Here is a 21,855-nt window from a genome sequence, read left to right as displayed (position 1 = left end):
AAACACAGCAGTTGCTCTTTGTATTTCATGCTATTCTTCGTCTAGTTGTTTGAACCACCTCACAGAGTACAGTTGAATGGAAGCAACAGACATATTCTACTTGTTCAGGAAACCTATTTTTTTAAATCATAGTGCAACCTTTAAAACTGGAACCATAATAGTGGAATTGTGGGTAATATAACACCCAGAAAATCGCAGGTTTTTAGTGAGTTAAAGATTGTTTACTGAAGGTGACAATAATGAAGCTGATGATGACAGGAAGTCCAGCAGTGTGGGCGTTAAACGAAGGCACTAGAGCCAGCCAGCTGGACATGCAGGTCTGTCACCCAGCAATCTCAGCAGATTATACATGTAATCGTATTTCTCCGTTACTCTGCCGTATGCTGGAGTCTGCAGCCTCCTTCACCACATGTATTTACAGACCTGCTGGCCTGACAGATTTACTAACGGACTAAATCCAAAAGACACTGTTTACATTTTTTGGGGAAAGAACATTTTACAATATGCCACAATTTTGTGAATTCATAGATATATTCTTGATGCTTTAAAACTTGCCAAGAAGAATTTCTGTGTAACGTTACAGTACCTCTCTCAGAGGTACATGATTTCCATGTATTTAATGATTTATTCATTTGACACTTATCCAGATTTTCCACTTTTGTAAAAATGCAGTTTGTAAATTTTGCAAGAGTGAAGTCCTTTTAAGGTACAAAAGAGTGTACTGATATTAGAATATGTATAGGCTTGCAAATGCCTCATTGCCAAATGTTTTGCTTGTGTCAGGGTGTCAGCCAAGGCAAGGGAACGAGGGCAAAGTGTGTGCCTTGCAGTTCTAATAAGGGATATAGCATGGCTGTGAAAATTGACCTTGGTAACGCTGTGTGTCTCCTTTATAGTAATATGCACAGCATTAAACACATGGCCAAGTTACTGTACACTGGCTGTGGCATTCAAGACATTTATAACCCAGTGATCAGACATCAGACAAATAGTCTCCATATGAATGAAAAAACACCTATATTCATTTTTGTGCAGAGGTGGAGAAGGCTGATTTTCCCATCATCAACAGAAAATGCTGTTGGGCAAATGGTTGTAATATTTGCAAGGAAAATAGACTATAAGTGGGTGGTGCATTTGGAGCATCATGAATCGGACCTGCTGAAGAGCTTCTTAATCCTAAGATTACTTGTACTGTGGGATATATTTCCTTCTGTGGTTCACAAATGCCTGGCACCTGGAGATTTGGATGAGTATTTTACATTCTATGGAACTATAGAATAGCCTCCCTTTGCTTTGCTACCCAACTTTTTTTTCTCAGTCATGCAAAATTTCTCTCTCTGACAATACGCCATAATCTTCTTTTCCACACTTTCAGGTACAGTATAGCCTGCCACTGCACTTTGCTACTGATAGAAACTGAAGAGAAACTACACTACCACTTCCAGATAAAGTTACCATACAACTTTCACTTAACGGATTAACAGAAATACAGTATATAAAACTGTGGATGAAGTACCCAGTTATCATGAAACATTTCCAGAAAATTTGCAGAAATCCTGGTTAGATTTCCTTTTGGCTGTGAGATAGCATTCTGATGAGAACATTCCCCACACAGCAGATTTTACTGTTCGAAACAAGTTCTGTCAAAGTCACAAAATATCATTTCAGGCATGTTGCATGCAAACTCACTGCCTGTGACGGTTATCCTTTAGTCATGAAAAACCAAAATAGAGCACAGCCTGCATGCCAAATACGCCTTTATAATGCTTTGATGTATAATATTAAAATTACGGATTTGTTTAAGGTCGTAACATCTGCTATAAAATTAACATAACGGCTTCTCACAATTCAAATTTTTGAACTTGAAATACAAAAACGGAAAAACATTCTAGGCTAATCCTACAATGTCCCTTGGGACTTACAGTTGGCTCCAAAATTATTGGCACCCTTGATAAATATGCAAAACAATGCTGTCAACTAAAAAATAATACAATATATTTTCCAACATGTGTAAAGCAGTGTGCTAATGATTGAATGGAAATTTTAAAAAAATTTCCCCAAAAACAGGTTCCACAATTATTGGCACCCCTGGCAAAGATGACAGCCATGAGTGTTTTCCTATAATTTGTGATAAGGTTAAAGAACACATTTGGAGGGATTTTTGACCATACCTCTATGCAGAACTTTTCAGAAACATTGATATCCTTGGGATACCCCCTTCTTCAGTTTAGACCACATGGTTTTTCATGGGATGGAAGGCACAGTATATACACCGGGTCATTAATTTATTTGCCTCTGTACTCCACAATTTGAGATTTCTAATAAAAAAGTCACATGTTTAAAGTGCACATTGTCAGATTTTAATAAATGTAGTAATTTACAGCAGGGGGCGGCACGGATGGTGCAGTGGGTAGCACTGCCGCCTCACAGCAAGGAGGTCCTGGGTTCGAATCCCCGTCGGCCGGGGCCTCTCTGTGCGGAGTTTGCATGTTCTCCCCGTGTCTGCGTGGGTTTCCTCCGGGTACTCCGGTTTCCTCCCACAGTCCAAAGACATGCAGGTTAGGCTGATTGGAGAGTCTAAATTGCCCGTAGGTATGAGTGTGTGAGTGAATGGTGTGTGTGCCCTGCGATGGACTGGCGACCTGTCCAGGGTGTATTCCTGCCTTTCGCCCAATGTATGCTGGGATTGGCTCCAGCCCCCCTGCGACCCTGTTCAGGATAAGCGGGTTCAGATAATGGATGGATGGATGGAAGTTACAGCAGTGTTTATGCACCCACCCCATTTCAGGGCACCATAATGTTTGGGACACAGTAATGTTATGTAAATTAAAGTAGTCATGTTTAGTATTTTGTTGCATGTCCTTTATATGCCATGCCTTCTTAATGTCTCTGACCTATCAAGATCATCAGAGTCTGGATATCTTATTTTCAGGTTGTCTTACAAGTGATACTGAAACTCTTTCCATTTTAATGGATCTCTACAGGAATTGGGGGTGGGATTATATACAGCTGCAAATTATACAGTACGGAACACATTTCTTGGCTAAACGGCTTTAAGTCATCAAGGCTCCAAGGTATCAAATGAGTATCCACCGTGCTGCTGCCAGATATGTAGGAGATATGAAAATACTTGCTTCTCCTAAATATTTGCTCCATTGAGTTCAACAGGAAAATGTGTCAGGAGAAACAGTTAGTTTCATATCCACTGCAAATCTGGCAGCAGATTCCTATATATGGTGTGAGGCTCAACGGTGCAAAAAACAAAAGAAATCATCTTGCCATCTTGATCCAAAAACCATCATCTTGATCCAAAAACTTGCCATCTTGATCCAAAAACTTGCCATCTTGATCCAAAAACCATCATCTTGATCCAAAAACTTGCCATCTTGATCCAAAAACTTGCCATCTTGATCCAAAAACCACCATCTTGATCCAAAAACCACCATCTTGATCTTGATCCAAAAACTTGCCATCTTGATCCAAAATCTTGCCATCTTGAGCCAATATATATATATATATATATATATATATATATATATATATATATATATAAAATAAAATAAAAAGTTATCCAAGTCATATGCTGTTGATGTACATTTGGCACATTTGGTGCAAAGATACAGTGGTACACAAGAGTTTGCTCCATAGTTTGGCCTACTCACAGAGAAGAGTTGCTGACACCAAACAGATTGCTAAAATCCCGGGGATTGTGAAGCCTACATGGAAATGGAAGTAGAGTTACAAGAATCACAGGAGTGGTATGATGGGCATCCGAAAATAGCTGATGGTGTGACAACATTACAGAAGCATGCCGATGCAGGTTTACGTAGTGGCAGATTCATTTTTCATGGAATCAGTTTGGAAGTCATGAGACGTGGGGATGTTAACTTAAAGTTACCATAACAAAAAATAATGATCGACTATGACAGTGAGTACAGACACCATAATTATATTTAAATGCATTCAGTATTCATAAACCATATGTAAAAAGCGGTTATTTGGAGGATTTCAATACCTCTCTAACACAGAAATATCCTTAAAAGGCACCCACTGGCCCTGACGCAAATTTCTGTGTTAAAAAAGCCGAAGAACGCGTCATAATTTCTGGTCTGCTGAACGTGGGCTATCCACGTTTCAGAAGCCTCCTTGATTGTCGAGCTAAATCTCTTCCAGCAACGTCACTCTCTGTTCCATGCCAGTAGGCGAATGCTGATAGGTGAATGTGTATGGTGTGTATTGTTAATAGATATCAGGAATTATATGGATTTTGAGCATGCTTTCTTACCCACCTCCTTTGAACATGCACGTGATGAATTGCTAGCTTTGTATGCAACTACAACTGTGGGATGGAACATCACTCCTCCGCTTTAGGAGACACGACATATTTTACTCTTTTCGACCAAGACGCAGGCAGTGGAGGAATCCTGTCTTTACACCTACGCCCATCTTCGTCACACGCGACCCTCTCGAGCTATTCTGGGCGATTCCCTTGCCTCTCGCGCTCTTGACGTCAAACGGGGCATTCTCGCCCTCATTTCTGCACTTAATACTGTCAGTGTGCTTTAAGCGTTTAAGATTAACACCCTGTTAAATGTAATCATCTAATGTGAGGAGAAAGTACCATGTAGGCTAATCCTAATGCATCAACTGCGTAAGATAACTAGGTATGTTAAAAGGTGGGCGCCAATATATTACACTTGACTCGACGCGTGTGACGTCTGAATCAATGGGAACCTACCACAAAAATATAATTTAAGCATGCGATGGGAGTCAAATACTTGAGTAACATTCGATTTTGCTGTCAGTGTTAAAGGGTGGCTGTGTTCAAAGTAACATCATTTGCTCAAACAGCATATCGTAATGGAATCATTCTTCTTCGCAATCAGATAAATCACAATAAGCGCAACTAATAATATAGTTCAATAAGGTGTAGGCCCGTAACTTGTATTATAGTATTTGCATTTAGAACCTTTGTATTGTGATGTCAGTTGTAGGGACTAAACATAGGCTATGCAATAGCATATTATGCAAATCAAGCAGGTTTAAGACGTCTTCTTCACAAGCATATATTCGCAGACCAGTGATAGAAAAAAAACGTACCGGCACGTAGCCGATACAAGAGCATTTTTTCTCGGCACGAAGTCAGAAAAAGATGCGTTCGTTGTTTAGGGGGCGGGGGGGCTTTTCAGTGTAGGCTAACGCGTATAGTGAGATCTCTCTCCCGTCACACCGACGCTGTAAGTGCTAGATTTTTCTTCATCTCTTGTGATATTTAGAGTTCTGTCCCCGTTCTTACTTATTCTCTGGCGCTTCCAATCATTTTATCGGATAGATGTTAAACCACAAATAGACTTAAGAACCTACGCGGACAGCCTATTCGAAGAGCGTCACATCCAGGAGTTCGGTTTACCTTGTTTTGACTGGGGCGACTCGCTAGCAACGCAATTGACAAGACGCCTCAGCTGCTGAGAAGTACTGGGGTAAGTTATAGCCTACATAATTCATTTCACCATGTCTTCGTCCAGTATACGGCACTAACGACAGGCTACTGACACAATGCAAGTCTCGGTTGCTAGTTTTAGGCACACTTCTTGTAACTTATTAAAATACATTGCGTCGGGTTGTGCTGTCATTTTCAACACATTGCTCATACCTTAACGCTGCATTACAGTAGGTTGTGTATCTTTATTGCTGCTAACGTGACCATCTTGAAGGCTGTTCGAGGTTAGAGACTCTGACGTTCAGGATGTGCAATAATGCAGATATGTATGCTTATAGGTTACTGGTTACGTGTAGGATATTTGCTTTTAATCTGGCTGCAAATAATTGGCTGAGCAAGGAAGCGTCGCGCAATCAGATTAATCAGTCATTCCAAGTTAGCCTGTGATTATGAATTCAGACCTGTATTGTCACTAATCGTGAGTGTTACATGTTTAAATTGAGTTTGTATCAGAAGCTTTGAGATTATATGCGGTTGACTTGTTAGATTAAGTTCATATACAGTTAACATCATAGAAAGCCGTAGATGAAACGGACTGAATGATTGTCACAGCAAGATTTGCTGCGGAAATAAGTGCATATTGATTCGTGTTCCAAACGAAAGTATTTCGCTTGCTCACTAGGCGGATGGATGTGACAGCGTGGTGTTTTTGTCATTTTGCAAGTTTTTCTGTTTCCTTTTTAAGGTGGAAGACCCATGTTACTTTCTTTTGAAATAGAGACTTTGCCTCTGCCCTCTGTTTGTGTTTCCAAAGGGCCTCAATGTAGTATTGAAGGTGTCTCTTGGAGATACTGCTGCCATCTATGTACTCTTCGTGTACTCTTTGAATAGTTCAATTAAACTGGGGTCCATGTGCAACTGTATGACCTTCTTCAGATAAAGCCAGACAGGAGCCACTAATGTATTCCGTACTATTAGTGTCGATACTACACTGACTGAAAAAAAAACAAGATTTGTTGGGGTTTCTCTCATTTTGTCTGGGTCAGGCATAGTCAAAAGCAGATCAAAAGAGGAATATGAACAAAACATAAAATAGAACTTGTGCATATTTCACTTTGATATTTACTGTATGCACAGTAGTCCTTTAATTCAAATTGTAGTACATTTTAAAGGTATTCTTGTGTGTAGAATTCTCATTAATTGCTAAACATTAATTGTCTCCCAGATGTCGGCAGCTCCATGTTAATTTTCAGAATTCTGTTTTTGCGTTCTGGTTAACAACACCTCTTAGATGTCAGTTACTCCTGTGCACACATGAAGGAGTGCTGGTGGTGGAACAGAGTTGGTGTCACAGCAGAGCGTGACACTGCACTCACCGGCCCTATACCAGGAGACCATATTTGTCTTGCTTGCTTGGTGACGTCAAATAAGACAAAATATTGGCTGTCAGGTTTGAGGTCGATGCTGAGCAGTGAAGGAGGAGGCTGGTGTGTGTACAGGGGATAAGCGGCATTAAGCACGGCTGTGCAAACCCACGGTGCCCGCAGTATGCTGGGTTTCCAGAGTAACTGTGTGTTCCTGTTTTCTTGGAGTGTCGTCACAAATGCTTGTGCCATACCCTGTTCATTAGACACATTTTATCATCTCTATATCACTTGCTGTAGCATATCACCAGGCAAGCCATTGAAAGGAAATATTCTGAAACATTGATTTCGGACAAATATTTGACTGAGTAATGTTTATATCGGTCAAATTATCACCACCCTCATATGTTTTGGTCTGGGCTGGTGTCTGTGTTTTTTGGCTGTTGTAGTGCATTGGTGTTTGTGCAGAGGGTATGGGAACCTGACTCCTGTCCTACAGGGTCATTTGGTTATCCCCTCTGCTTTCGTCTCGGTATCATACTTCTCTAAGCTGAAACAGACTTCTGTCAGCTGTGCCAATGAAGGGAATACTCTACTGTCACACATCCCTCAGAGCCCTGAAATAGTGCTCCGGTTATCCATCCCCCTCTTCCTTGTTCTCTCTCTTTCACACACACACACACACACACACACACACACACACACACACACACACACACACACACACACACACACACACACACACACACATCTGGTCTGCCCCAGCTGTGCGTTCCTTCATGAGGCATGTTTCCACACCACACAAAGAATGTCTGGCTTTTCATTAGATCATGATTTTTTGATTCTGCTTTCATCAGACATCTCACTGTCAACACAGTTGTTTGGGTAATTTGTTTCCCTGAAAATCTTGGCAAAGAGATTCTGCCTGCACCATAACCAATAAAAAAATATGCAACTGTCGACAGCACTTCACCTGGTGCAGAAACATATTAGCCAAGTGATTATGAACGATTTGCACTGTGATTCTTGGGTTAATGCATTCTTGCGCGGTCAGGGCTTGTCCTCCTCCCATTGGCCGGCTGCACCTCAGTTGTCTGCAGGCATGCTGTCGGCCAATATTAGAGGAGAAATACAGTAAGCAGGAATTTAAGTGCAGTGGCGCCTCGGCTTGTTCCGGGGCAGCCGCTCCGTTTGAGTCCGGCAGCCAGGGGTTTCAGCAGCAGGTGTGTGAGCAACTCCGCAGGCCCAGAGGAAGACAGGACCGTGCAGGTAATGAGGGAGCAGAAGGCAGGAGCCAGGTTTCAGCCCTGGAGAAAAATGATGGGCTCTGAGATATGGATAGTAGAAGAATGTATAAGTCTCACACACTGGCATGAAAATGGAAGAAATCTGAAGAACAGGCTATCGAGACAAAATTGTTCAAAATTCAAGTCAAACTAATGTTTCGGTCTTCTATATCTTTCTGCTTATATATGTTTATATAAGACAAAGGCGCAAACTTTTTGTAGTTTATCTGAGATATCCACACATGCATGAGACTGATGGGTTTGCATTTAGTTCATTTAGCAGATTATATTATCCAGAGCGAAGTGGAGAACATAAGTGTTAGTCTGAAGAATACAAAAAATGTGATACCACACATTGGATAGAAGGCCCATTTATAATGAGCAAATGTAAATCTGAACAATTAGTATTGTAAACCAAAGTAAATACCACTACTAACCTCTCCGCACAGCTATAGCTATAATATCTTCCAAAAGAAATAGGATATAGTTACAGTAGGGCAGGAGAACCATAGTGGAGTCAGAAGAGGTGGGTCCCTTGAGCTGCTCATGGTTCTGATTTTGACGTGTGCTGTCCCTGGCCGAGGCAGCGCGATGGGAAAGGGAGTGACATGGCTCAGCCTGGGGAGGTTGTGGATAAGCTGCAGTGCTCTGGATGGATGGCAAAGGTCTGTTGGTAGAGGCAGGGAGGAAGTTGCAGCAATGTCTAGACAGGAAATTACCAGCACCTGGACTAACAGCTGGGTTATGTCGGTGGCGAGAATGGATGTAGAGGAAGAACCTACACCTAATATACCACTGTGATGTTCTGACAGAGGGACACTTTGTTATAAAGTACCACATCAAGGTTCCTGGCAGATGATGCAGTCAGCACTGTACTGCAGTCCAGGGTAAGCAGGGTGAAGAGGACAGGACCAAGGACTGAGCCCTGGAGCACACGTGTAGAAAGCTGACGAGGCCAAAAAACTATGCCACCCATGTGCATAGCACTGTTGGCTCCCAGCCCGGGGCTTTCTGTGTGTAGTTTGCATGTTCTTCCCTGTGTGGCTTTTCTCCAGGTAATCCAGTTTCCTCCCGCAATCTAAAGACAAGTTAGACAAAGCAGGGGGAGGGGGCCTTCCACTGGATGCTGCTGTGTGCGAGTATGACTGCTCGGCAAAAATAAAGGTTAAGAAATGTAGGTAGGAAGTGAACCAGTTGAGAGCCATGCCACATATCCCATGGTAGTCTGGGAGGACAGCAGGAAGTGGTGGGAAACAGTGTGAAATGCTGCCGAGAGGCTGAGGAGGATCGGACTGAGGGAGAGAAAAGCCCTGTATATGAGTGGAGCTCCTTGCTGACTGCATGAAGAGGCGTCCATTGATTGACCAACCCTGAAGCCAGACTGGTGAGGGTCCAGGTGGTCGTTCTGACCTGTGGCCACCTGTAGAGGTGGAGTCGTAGCCCTCATTCTGGCTGCTGATAAGCCTCAGCCTGTGGGAGGAGTAGGCGTGCCCCAGCAGGGCTCTGGCAGGAGTGGCTGTGAGCGCAGCATGGGCCATCAGATGCTGGCTGAGCCCAGACCGGCACCTACAGAGACAAACCGGCTGGAAGCTGCTATTCTGCTCTCCCCTCCGGTCCTTCTGATCTCATTCGCTGGGTGCATGTGTGTGTGTGAATATTCATGTCACTGTGTCTTCTACCGTGTGTGTACAGATGTAGGTAGGTAGGTGTATATGATAGAAAATTGGCCACAAAGCGCATTCTATACATTTGTTACTTATTAAATTTACAAGTATAAGCACAGAGTGTGAGTGGCATGAATGTTACCTCTATGACTTGGAAAAACGATACTGTCTAAGCTATGGCTTTTGAAAATTATAAATGGCATTAGAGGGACAGCAGTACCTGCATCTGTTTGCTTTCATTGAACAGCATGGTTTGTGCTTTCTGCAACAGTAGCAAACAGCAGTGGAACCATTCAAAGGTTTTTATTGCCAAGGGAGCTCAAGCATCTGAATATATTTATCTTGCATGTCATCAGAATCTGTGTATTGTTAATTCCAGGGCGGTTTATTTGTGTGTTTATGAGGTTGAATTTTAAGGAGGCTTCTCTGCCTCTTTGACCAGGTCCCACATGACTGCCCTGTATTTACTTCATCTTTCCAGCAATGCCACATGGCCCTTGGGCAGAATTATATTAGTGCATCTCAGCCTCCGAGCAACCACAGCTCCCATCTGGACAGACGGCAGCTATATCTGTTTTCTGATGCCCTCATTGATACTGACACAACCAGAAGGGTAAAAGCTCACCCAGCACCACAGCTGCTGCATACGTTACTGCCTGTAGCCAAAACTGTGCTAGCGCTGCACTAGCAAATTCTGGAAGGGTTCGCACTGGTCAGAAGTGACCTGTAACATAGGAAGTACCTACCAGGTCAAAACAGGCCCATTTTAAATGGAAATTGATCTTGTTCTTCTACCTTAGACCATGAGTTAATAGCCTGCCTGATAATAGAGGCTTTGGCTGGTACAGTAATTCCTGTCATATGGTAACAGTAGACGGGGCAGTAACAGTAGAAGGAGCAACGAAAAAACAAATTTCCTGTTGGTGTGGAAGGCCTGCTCCATGAGCATTTTGTAGTGCCTGATTTAGAAATGCGGTATATTTGTGAGGTTACCCTCAAATGCCGCAATAGTAAATCGGTCTTTACTATCTGTCTCATTTCCATCGTGAATTTAGCAAATATACCCAGACTATGAAGTTGGTTGTTCTTTTTTTTGAAGGTTGGGAAAAACTGAGTTTCCTCTTGTTCCAGGTGATTCCGCGAGGGCCACCCCCACCGTTCCTCTGCCATCCTGCCGCTGGTCTATGGCTGTAGCGTGCTGAGGAAGCAGAGCCCCGTCCCAGCCGCCCACCGCCCCTGTCTCTCCGTCCCCCCGCTCCTCCCCTTCGTCTCAATGGGCTCTCACAGCCAGGGGTTCTTCCACCACCACCAGCATCACCACCACCACCACCACCACCCCCACCGCAGCTCGGCACTGGCCGGCGGCATGCCCCGCATGGTGCCGGAGTCAGGCGGGGGCGTGCTGGGTGGCATCGCCCAGATCACGCCCGCCCTGTTCCTGAGCCGCGGCAACGTGGCGTCCAACCGGAGCCTCCTGCTGTCCAAGGGCATCACCTGCGTGGTCAACGCCACCATCGAACTGCCCAACTTCAACTGGCCGCACGTGGAGTACGTCAAGGTGCCGCTGGCCGACATGCCGCACTCGCCCATCTCGCTCTACTTCGACAGCGTGGCCGACAAGATCCACAGCGTGGGCCGGAGCAAGCGCGGGGCGGTGCTGGTGCACTGCGCCGCGGGCGTGAGCCGCTCCGCCACGCTCTGCCTGGCCTACCTGATGAAGTACCACCGCGTGTCCCTGGCCGAGGCCCACGCCTGGGTCAAGGCCCGCCGGCCCGTCATCAGGCCCAATGCCGGCTTCTGGCGCCAGCTCATCGAGTACGAGAGGAAGCTCTTCGGCAGGAACTCTGTCAAAATGGTGCAGACGCCCTACGGGGTCATTCCGGACGTGTACGAGAGGGACCGGAGGAATCTGGTTCCCCTCTGGGGCATGTAGGAGAGCAGATAGAGAGAGGAGGGGGGGAAAAAGAGGGGTGGGGGGAGGGGAGGTTCTGGAAGGGGAGGGGGGGGGAAACGGGGCTCTTGTTTCGGGAGGCTCCTTGGGTCGTAGTTGGCGGGCGTCTGTCCGGTTTCGGAGGTTTAAACAGACGCAGTGTTGCATCAGCAGCGGCTGTGCAGGCTCTGTAGTCCTGCCTTGCTGCAGTGGCCTTTGTTCCCCTGCATTAGAGAGCGAGGCCCTACCCAGCCCTGCTCTGGTGTCCGTTATAAGGCCAGGGCCACTGGGGCTCTTCTCAGTGATGGAAGGGCCGAGTGACGGACGATGGATCACCTGGCGTTGACAGTAGCGAAGCAGGGTCGTTTTACAGGAGAGGAAAAACAGCAGGATCATGCGGCCCTCAGAAACCGTGTGTGTGTGTGTGTGTGTGTGTGGAGCACTTGAGGCTCGGGCAACACTGATGGCGAAGTGACTCTTTCCCTACTTTAATTTCCTGTGATGGTGATGTTGCGCAGTCTTTATTGTGGATGGGAAGAAGTGGGTCAACTTGTCACTGTTATTTCAAAGAACTCCGATAGCATCCGGGACACTAAATACCATAGAGACACATTCAGACAGTATATGCTTTTTTGGAGTAACATAATAGCGAAGTTGATGCGTTAAAGTTTGTCTAAAAAAATGTTTAAAGCTATGTAAGTGTGTGTCTAAATCTGAAATTGTGTTAATTACCATAAAAAGCTTTTCCCCAGTCTCATTCAATGAAGAAATATACAGAGCATTAAGAGTGCCGATTCATCCAGTGACATTTATTCCTACCATCTGTCTACAAGTCTCCATCCTGCTGCAGCCAACTGTTAAACTCAGCCAGTAGTGTTGGAAGGAGGCTTCGTTTTAATTTCCAAAATAATCGCAACTGACTGATACATTTGCAGGCTTTTAGCTTTTATTTTAATTTCACTGAATGGCATTCTGTTATACAGTGGTTGGTAGAGAATCCACGCAGTTGTGAAAGAACATTTTGAAATTAAGCTCATAGTTTTCTTATGAAATGAGTTAATAACTGCATAGAAATATAACCAAAAGAAAGCTTTCGATTTTTCAATTTTCTCAAGTACTAATCATTTTCAAATGATGATTATAATGAACATTTGACATATTAATTTTCTTCATGCAAATTGTTTTTTCTTTGTTTAATAACATGTTCATATTATGAGTTAATGCAGCATTAACTCTACAATTGTATGACAGCAGTTCAAAGTGTATAATTCACTCTACAGAACAGGATTTTGGGTAGCTTGGGAACAATGTTGCACATTGATATTACTCATTTACACTATCGCTTTGCTGAAAGGAAGGGGTTTCATTGAGTTTTATTTTATTTTGTTTTCCTGGCAAGGATCAGAGCAGATATTGAATATTATTTTAAGGCACCTGAGTTTGGACATGTGAAATAAAAAAGATGTGTATAATAAAATGGTGTGTGAGTGAGGTCTGTCAGCTGTTTGAGTCCATTATAGAAGCTCACATTTCCGCGGACTATCGGTCTTCACTGTTTGTGTAAAGTGTGTCATTTTGCTGCTATAATACAGTTTTGTGGCACCCTTTGGAAATAACCGTATCCATAAAATACTGTGAATCAGTCTGATTACCTACCAAGTGCATCATAAACAAGTCTGTTCCGCATATAGACATATCTATCATTTGTCAATTGAAGACAACTATATAGATCTAAGATTTATTTTATATTTTCCTCTGGTATATTATGTTAAGAGGCAGGCTGTTATCCATAGCCTAGCTGGCATTGTAAAGTACTTTTAAAGAGATTGTGTCAGGTTTGCTAGCAACAGTGATAGATTAAACAATCTCAATGTCACACACCGTGACACACCCCTGAGAGGACGAGCTGGACACAGGGAGATATGGAAATTCCGGATTGCACCGGCGTTTCATTCTATAATGCGGAGGGGGGGGGAAGCGAGAGAGCGAGAGCGACTCTAAAAATAAACTAAAAGTCTTCCCCCTTCCTACTCATGGGCTCCAGGTAAAAAAGTAACAAACAAAGTAAAATAATAAAGGCAAAGTAAATCAAACCAAACTTGCTTTCAGCTCCACCTCTCCGCACACAGCTTCCTCTCTCAGACACAGTTCCCTGGTCTCAGCCACCAACTGTGGGAAGCAGACGAACTCCTGGACTCATTTGCAACGTAGTCCAGGTGTGTACCTGCTTAACCAGTAGGCGTGGTCCTTCGGTTGCCCTGCTTCCTTCCCGCAAACCACGCCCTTGCCACACTCAAGTATTTTAGTCTTGTATTTAGATCCTTATTTCTATTGTCGAAGAGATGAGGCAGTTTTGATCATTTCAAAACTTGCCAATAGGATGAAAACTTTTAACTTCTAAAGCAAAGGGGGGGGGGGGGGCTATAACTACATTTCCTTCTAACAAAATGATTAAAAACATTCTTACCATCACCGAGGTCATGCCGGGAGGCAACGCTGAGAGAATAAGCTTTAATTAGCTTTGTCGTCATTTGCATCATAAAGACATGGAGCGCTGCTGATGGTATTTGGAAACATTGGCTTTGTTGATGTGCAAGCACGATTAGCACGATTAGCACGATTAGCACAAAGGACGCCGCAAGATCGTCTCAGCTGGAGGGCACAAATGGCCTACGTGCCGAAAAAAGAAACAACGAGCACAAAGTGGCAGGAAACTCAATCTGTGCTCGGGGGAGGAGAGCGCATGGGGGTGGGGGGGATCATGGGGGTGGGGGGGATCATTTGACAATAATGCGGACAGTGAATGAAAAGCCCGGTAGCCCTGGCAACGGTCAGCGAGGGCAGATGTGTTGTTGGTGATTAATACTAATGCAGAATCGGCACACAGACACAGCAATCAATTGCAAGAGCGAACAGCAAGTAAGCTGGCTGCCACACCAGGAGCAAAAAATAATAAAATAAAGTGAAATAAAAATGAAGGGGGGGGGGGGGGGGTAGTCACTCTGCCCAATGGCACTGCCAATCACCTCTCTCCATTTTGCACAAATACTGCTCTATTCCCCCAAACAACCACAGGCCAGCAGAATGTGCACTGCATTGACAGAACCTGGGGGGAGATAGGGGGGGGGGGGGCAAACTGCACAATCGTTTAAAACTGAATACCTTTCATCATTTCTCTCATTAAAATCTAAAATCTATATTGTTTTCAGATTCGTTTCTTCCGGGAGAACTCCAGGCATGATCCTGGGACGACAGCGATTACTCCGATTCCCCCGACCGAATCATTCAAGTAAAAAATTAAAAAACGGGGGGAGGGAATGCAGTGGAAAACAAAACGGAAAACGGATATTAGAGCCAGCACCCGTCCCGTGTCTCTGTCAGCGCCAAGTGTGAGCGGAGAGGGAAAGCGTGACCTTTCAGTGATTTACAGAGAGGCGAATTAAATCAGCCGTCTAAATTACGCTCTGGGTAATGAGAGCCATTGCTCTTTCTGTTTTTCTCCCCTTCGGGGAGAGCGGACCTGTCTGTTCACTTTGGGCACATACTGGCTGAGAGAGGGACAGGCCAGCTCCAGGTCCTCAGCCATCGGCTGGGCGTGCAGCCTTTCCTTACGGCCGGGCCATGTTCACTGGAATACATATGAATGGCATATGTACACACTACTCCTCACCTGCGATTCTTTTCCTCCAACAATTGCCCCTCCTTTCATGAACTTTGTCATGCTCAGATTTAAGCTTGTTCATTTTGCTCCTCCAGTACCATGACACAGTCTGAGCCAGCGAATAAAAACCCACTCGCATTTTTCCAGGCCCTGTCATAAGCGAATGTACTCAAAAAATGTTTTTAAAAAAATTAAAAAATAAATGTTTTGAAGACATTTCATGAAGTCTTTCCAAAAATTGGCTCAAATGTATATGTTTTCAAAACATCAAGTAGCCCTAGTATATACAAACAGGAAACTCTGAAGTTGCCTTCAATTCCAAGTCAGGGTCAGTTATTAATGGCTTGGGAAAAGCAGATGAAATCATGACTGGAATCTAAACAAACGTTCCAACAAGTACCTCTCCTTTGAAAAACACTGCCGTTCAGTGCTTTCAATTCTCTGCAGTGCAGGTGTGCCCAGGTATTGTGCAGAAAAGACTTGCTTGACAGGCAGTACGGGGAGGGGTTACTGCCATGGCCCTGGAAGAGAGTGTGTGTGGAAGCATTGAGAGCTAGGGGGAAAAAATGAGGACAGCATGTTCTCGTACAAAGACCTCCGCTCTGCTGTAAGAGACAGCAAGCAGTGTTTTCAGCCGAGAGGCCACTAACGAGAGGCCACAGAAAAGAAGCTTCGGCATAAAGCTGTGCAGTAAAGTGCAAGGCCAGCTTCCCCACTCCCCAATCATTCCTGTGTGTACCGCACAATTCCCACAATTCCCATACTGCTCCGGGAATCAGGAGCTCTGCTACTCAGACATGCACCTGACCCTAAGCCATGCCTGTTACTGAGAAGCTCTCTTTTGAATTGCACCAAATTTTGAGCTTTGAGTAATCACTTTTTTTTTTTTGTTTTTTGTTTTTTTTTACTTTCAAACACGAATGAAATCTTAGGAGGGCAGGAACAGGGGAGAGGTGAACGAGATGAGCAGAGGGAATTGGGACTTGGGGGGCAATACTTGGTGCCCCAGCACAAATAGTTGAGTACCCCCTTACCTCCCTAAGACCCATCAATACTGCAGGGCAGTGCAATACAGGCCAGATTTCCCCTGGGAGCCTACCCTGATACTTTGAGGGGGAGAGAGAATACAACACCACAGCCCTGAGCTGGAATGAGCACACACACACAAACACACACACACACACTGGCACAAACACATACATAGCGACACAGACGCTAAGCTACAGATGTACAGTATGTACATGTACACCAACACACACACACACACACACAAAACCAAACGCAGACAAAAAAACAACAATAAACACACCCAAAGAACATGCATACACAGAGCAAACACAATACACACAGATATACACCCACAAACTCATTTCCGGCCAGACATTTTCGCTCCACAATTGAGGCGCTATCTGAGATCTAAAAAAGAAAAAAAAAATACATCCCAGCAGGATATTAAATTAAGGCAGTGTGACCGATATAGCAAGAGCTGGCAACACCGAGCTTCTCAAAAGCAAACACGGAATAGGAGTGGGACGAGCCTTTGTTGGGCAGGTCCGTGGAGCATTACGGCGGTTAGTCACCGCAGCCCGACAGCGGCATTCACAGAGCTGCGTTCGCTCCTGGAGACGGCTCCTGTCGAACAGAAAGGCCTGCTCTGAGCAGCGTGCGTGCGGCAGTCTGGAGGCCAGCGGCCCTGCAAATTGTACGCAGAGCGTCGCAGGTTTGCCTTAGTGTTGGCGTCGCCAGAAAACCTCTCCTCTATCGCCTCAATCTTTTTCAGTTTTATCACATTTTGAAAGTTTTCACCCACCGCTGTGTTCTGACAGTGTTTTATAACTGAAGATTGGGTTTGCTGTAGCTGCCTTCGCTACACTAAATCCTCAAACCCATTTTATACTCAAAACACTATATCCACAATGTCCTTCTAGCACCCGGAATGTTACATTATGTTGAAGGTTTATATACTGACTACTACTACTACTACCACTACTACTACCAAATAAACTTTTGAAGGTCACTGGAGCAGAGCATCTATCAAATGCCTACATACAAATTTAAATGTAACCTAATAAAGTTAATTAAGAACCGCACATGACCATAATGCTATGTTGTTCAATATAAACAGGAATACATTCTGTTTCTGGGAATGACGGTTTTCAGTAAATGAAGCGGACACCTTTTGTTGCAATGTTCATAATTTATTACACAAATATCATCACTTCTATGTCCAGGTAGTTAATAATTGTAATAATGTTTTAATAAAGGTAACAGACAGGAAAAAGTGCAATCACTGGGAGTTAGTTGGGACTGCAAACGTGTTTGCCCCAGCCTGTTTGCACACTGGCGGCACTGCAACACTTACACAGACCAGTCCCGTTCACAAGCTCCCAGCCACGCTCCCTTTCAAAGTATTTACAGTGCTTCATAATTACTCACCAGGATAATCCCTCAGAAACCATACAAAAGACATTCAGAATCAGTACATCACACAATATTCTCATTGGAAAGAATATCACTGCCTTTCAGCACAGTGCAGAGGCTTTGAAGGTTTAATTACTGTTTTAAAATCTAGTAAAAGACCCAGCAACCAAAGAGCCTTAGTTCCAGCAGTAAAGATACCACAGCCCAAAAGAAGATATTTTAAACAAGTAGACAGAGCGGCAGCATTAGGCCTGAAGACTACAATTACCACATTATCTCTCTCTCCCTCTGCTTCATTTAAAAACCGCATCTGTAATGATTACTTACTACAGTTTTTGAAAGCTTACACTCTACATTAAAACAATAGAAATCAAATAGAAGTTTAGACCCAATTGGAGTGATATGCCATAGCAGATACTGAATTGATTGGAAGGGATTACCATTTTAACTTTTGGGCCAAAAGAAGGAGGAACTCCCCAGTCTTGCCTGAGAGCACAGCTGAAGCCTCTTTCAGGATGCCCTGCTCCCTCATCCCGACATTATTTCCAACATTTATCATTTGTGTATACGCAGCATTAGCCGCGTGGCTACTTGCTGCCTCCCTCAGTACGTGAGAGTAAATGCCCTGAAAGCCTGGTATTAGCCATGGGCTTTCCACACCGGTCTGCCAGGAACAGACGAGGTTAAAGAAGAAGAACGGGGGGGGGAACACAACGACAAAACAATGGCCGCGCAAGATGGATATTACGTTACAGTGTAACACGAGAGCAGCATTTTCCACACAGACCCCGGCCTTATGTTCAATGACAATTGTTCATTTCCGCTGCTAGGCTGCAGTGGCTCTAGTGTGGTAAATGAGGACAAAAATAAACAATTAATAAATAAATAAACAAGAGCGATTTAGTTGAACTTTTCCGGGCAGGCCCCCATGACTCCTGCATTCACTCTGAAAGCAAGGTTAACCTCGATGTGTGGCTCCAGGGGGCTGGAATGTTTTCAAGCTCCAGAGCCAATTAGCGGCTAGCGCGCGCGTTACCATGGCGCCGGCAGGCAGGGCCTCAGAGCAGGTCTGGCAGAATGAGGCCTGGGGGCTTGGGCTCCACACAGTTGATCCAGAAATTGGCGCAGCTGGCGTGGTACTGGTGCCCCCCGTAGAAGAGCTTGAAATTGTCCGTCTCCGAGTTGAAAGCCTTTATGGAGAAAAAAAAAAAGAAACTTAAAAGGTACAATAGGTAAGATTTTTGTCTTAAAATATTATTGCAAGACCATTGTAAATCCCTTCCTATCATTGAAAATTGCTCACTGACATGTTGACTCACCCTCTGCCTGTGTTTATAGTCCTTAAATTCGAGTTTCAAAATATGCAGTTGACGGGCCGGCATTCTGTGCCAAAACATTGTATAGCTGTACAGTAATTCAAGCTCATTGTTTGAAAATTGGTTCTAAGCGCCACAGCCAATGACATTTCAACATCAGTGCATTCACAGGGTGGGATAAACAGTATTGTGGTTTGAGCGTGTTTGTAGCTGCAATTCCTCTCTTGAGAGTTAAAAGTCCGAAATTACCTATTGTACCTTTAGCAAATCAAAAACACATTAACACGGGAGGGACGATAGGGCACACATCCAGAGGCACTGTGTTCAACTAACCCACATCTCCAAACTGACATGCATAGTTGTTATATTACATATAGTTAGCAAGCCATTGATTTCACAGACAGACAGACAGACAGACAGACAGACAGAGACAGACAGACAGACAGACAGACAGACAGACAGACAGACAGACAGACAGACAGACAGACAGACAGAGCAGTGTGAAAGGCGTGAATTTTGCTCAGATGAGAAACATAATGTAATGTAAAGTATGAGATGCCTAATGTAAAACAGTGTCCTGACCAGGAGAAGAGCATAGATTAGAGAGAGGAATGAATCATATGCAGTCACATCCTCCCCCACAGACCACAGTCATGCATGTATGTATTTATGTACTCATATAAGGTTCATAACTGTATGTCTATTCATATATATTCATAATCCTTAACGCACGTCATGCCACCTATTGAAATAGGAGATGAGAAATCCGGCAGGCCACACACACACACACACACACACACACACAGACACAGACACACAAACGACTTGTGATGGGGTTTTCACGCATGTACGTGCGAGCCTGTGTGTGTTCCAGCTCCACTTGTCGTACACAAACACACACACAAACACACATCATTCAGGGCCGTGGCCTGATATTCATGAGAGCGAGAGAACAAGGGACAAAAAAAAAAAAACACAGCATCCCCTCTCACCCGCCCGCGCTCTCACACCAATTCTCACTCTCCGTCTCTCTCCCTCCCCGCCTGTCTACAAGTGACGCTGATGCAATTTACCCACGTGAAATGGCTGTTTCTATGGACACTGGGGAGAGAGGAGAAGCGGCTAATTGCAAAGCGCTGATAAAGATGCCTACTTGAATGTCAGCGGCTCCAGGTTGGAATTAAAGGAGAATTTCTCCATGAGCACACGTTGGACCTCAGCACCAGACTCGAAAGGCTTCTGGCAGGAATAACACCTCATTTCTAATACATGTTCACATTTGAAAATGGAACTCATGTACTGTTGGGTAAGCTCACTTGCTCACATTGTTCGCTGCTCCAGACTCCCGCCGGGCGTCTGGGCGCCCGAGGCTCTCTGTGCGCGCGTATGAATGGGTCCCCTCCGCCCCTGCTCGTGGGCAGCTTGCGGCTGGAGTGTGAACAGAAGCAGCTGGCAGGACTGTGGACCGCCTTCCGTCTCCACGGCCGGGAGCAAGGGCCATATATGAGCATGCTCGTACGTGGAACAAAATCAGAACTGCGCAGTGCCTACTATGGCCAAAACACCAGAAGAAGACTCATAATTGGCCTCAGCACAGCAGAGTGGGGGAGGGACGTACAGACCGTGGCGTGAAGCAACGTGTGTCACATCGCACGTGTCGGAGGACAGCTTGTACTTGTTTGCACCAGCACAGCTGGTGATCTGGCCATTCCAAATTTAGATAAAAATCTTTTTAAAAATATGAATGAAGCAAAATCAATTCAACAGCCTGTACCAGGCTGACGCACAGAGCACTGGACCAAAGAGCTGTGGTTTAGCGCATATAAAACAATCTTAGATGCCCGCAGGGAGTTAATACAAAGGCGCTGAGTGACATTTTAGCATTTACATTAATGAGGCTATGGCTACAGGGTACGTCAGGCACTTGCTTCAACAGTAAGGGCGACATGAGTGGTTAAGGCAGTAATCCTGAGGCACTACAGTCTGCTGTTGGACACGCTTCACAGACAGAAAACACGTCATATCTGAAACTCTATAAAAAAGAAACAGCTGTCAGGGCCTAGTGCTCGTGCATGTAGCACACTGTGACATTTAAAATAATTTAAAGATTTTCTTTATAATGAACACCGTTTCCTTCTGGCCTTTCTCACAAATGCTGCAAAGCAACAAAAATGTTGCATTTAACCCTCCTATTACGCATAAATTTTATCATGCCTTTTATGTAGGGGGTCAATTTGACCCCAATACTTTAAAGAGACACAAAATTAATGTAATGGAAATTTTTTGTGCGCAGCTTTTTAATGTCTCAAATGACTTTCATCCATAAATATTAAAAAACTGTGAGCATCTTCTCATGAGCATGAGGCAAGTGAAAGTCGTGAAACCTGTATGGTAAGCTGCCACCAGTATCAGACAGAGATCCTGGGTTCAAAATGAGCACACAAATCATTACATTACAAAGCATTTAGTGGACACTCTTATCCAGAGCGATGTACAACGAAGTGCAGTTCAAAAACAAGTACAAGTGTGAAGAGGACCGTAGAGGACAGTACGGTTCCGAGTCTTAGCGTGACCATACAGAGATACAATGGGAACCCTTGAAGAATACATCAACTTACGAAATAGCATACCACAGTTGGCAGCTAATACAATACAACACAACAATATCTATATATAACTATATATAAATATACAAGGCAAGGTAGTGAGGTAGGGGGGGGGGAAGGTGCAGCCTGAAGAGATGAGTCTTCAGTCTGCGTTTGTAAGTGGTCAG

General features: G+C 44.3%; 2 protein-coding genes across 7 annotated transcripts in view; one reads left to right on the top strand and one right to left on the bottom strand.

Moving 5' to 3' along the window:
* The first annotated feature begins 4,751 nt into the window (after positions 1–4,751).
* dusp14 (dual specificity phosphatase 14) lies at positions 4,752–11,700 on the top strand. 2 transcript variants are annotated; one of them, XM_061249964.1, is made up of 2 exons: positions 4,752–5,480; positions 10,886–11,700. In XM_061249964.1, the coding sequence occupies exon 2, from the start codon at positions 11,028–11,030 to the stop codon at positions 11,685–11,687; it is 660 nt and encodes a 219-aa protein (XP_061105948.1). In that variant the 5' UTR covers positions 4,752–5,480; positions 10,886–11,027; the 3' UTR covers positions 11,688–11,700. The 2 variants fall into 2 exon arrangements, with proteins under 2 accessions (XP_061105948.1, XP_061105949.1); XM_061249965.1 differs by lacking the exon at positions 4,752–5,480 and adding an exon at positions 10,144–10,367.
* A 5,822-nt stretch (positions 11,701–17,522) lies between these two features.
* The window catches only part of LOC133133068 (synergin gamma-like), a 31,990-nt gene continuing 27,657 nt past the window's right edge, over positions 17,523–21,855 (bottom strand). For all 5 annotated transcript variants that reach the window (XM_061249037.1, XM_061249038.1, XM_061249039.1 and 2 more), the window contains one exon: positions 17,523–18,956. In XM_061249037.1, the coding sequence (XP_061105021.1) occupies positions 18,825–18,956 (132 nt within the window). In that variant the 3' untranslated portion in view covers positions 17,523–18,824. The remainder of the gene's footprint in view (positions 18,957–21,855) is intronic.

This window comes from Conger conger, chromosome 7 (assembly GCF_963514075.1).
Source record: "Conger conger chromosome 7, fConCon1.1, whole genome shotgun sequence".
Lineage (NCBI taxonomy): Eukaryota > Metazoa > Chordata > Actinopteri > Anguilliformes > Congridae > Conger > Conger conger.
Note: the sequence above shows the minus strand (reverse complement) of the source record. Positions and strands in the feature narration are given on the sequence as shown.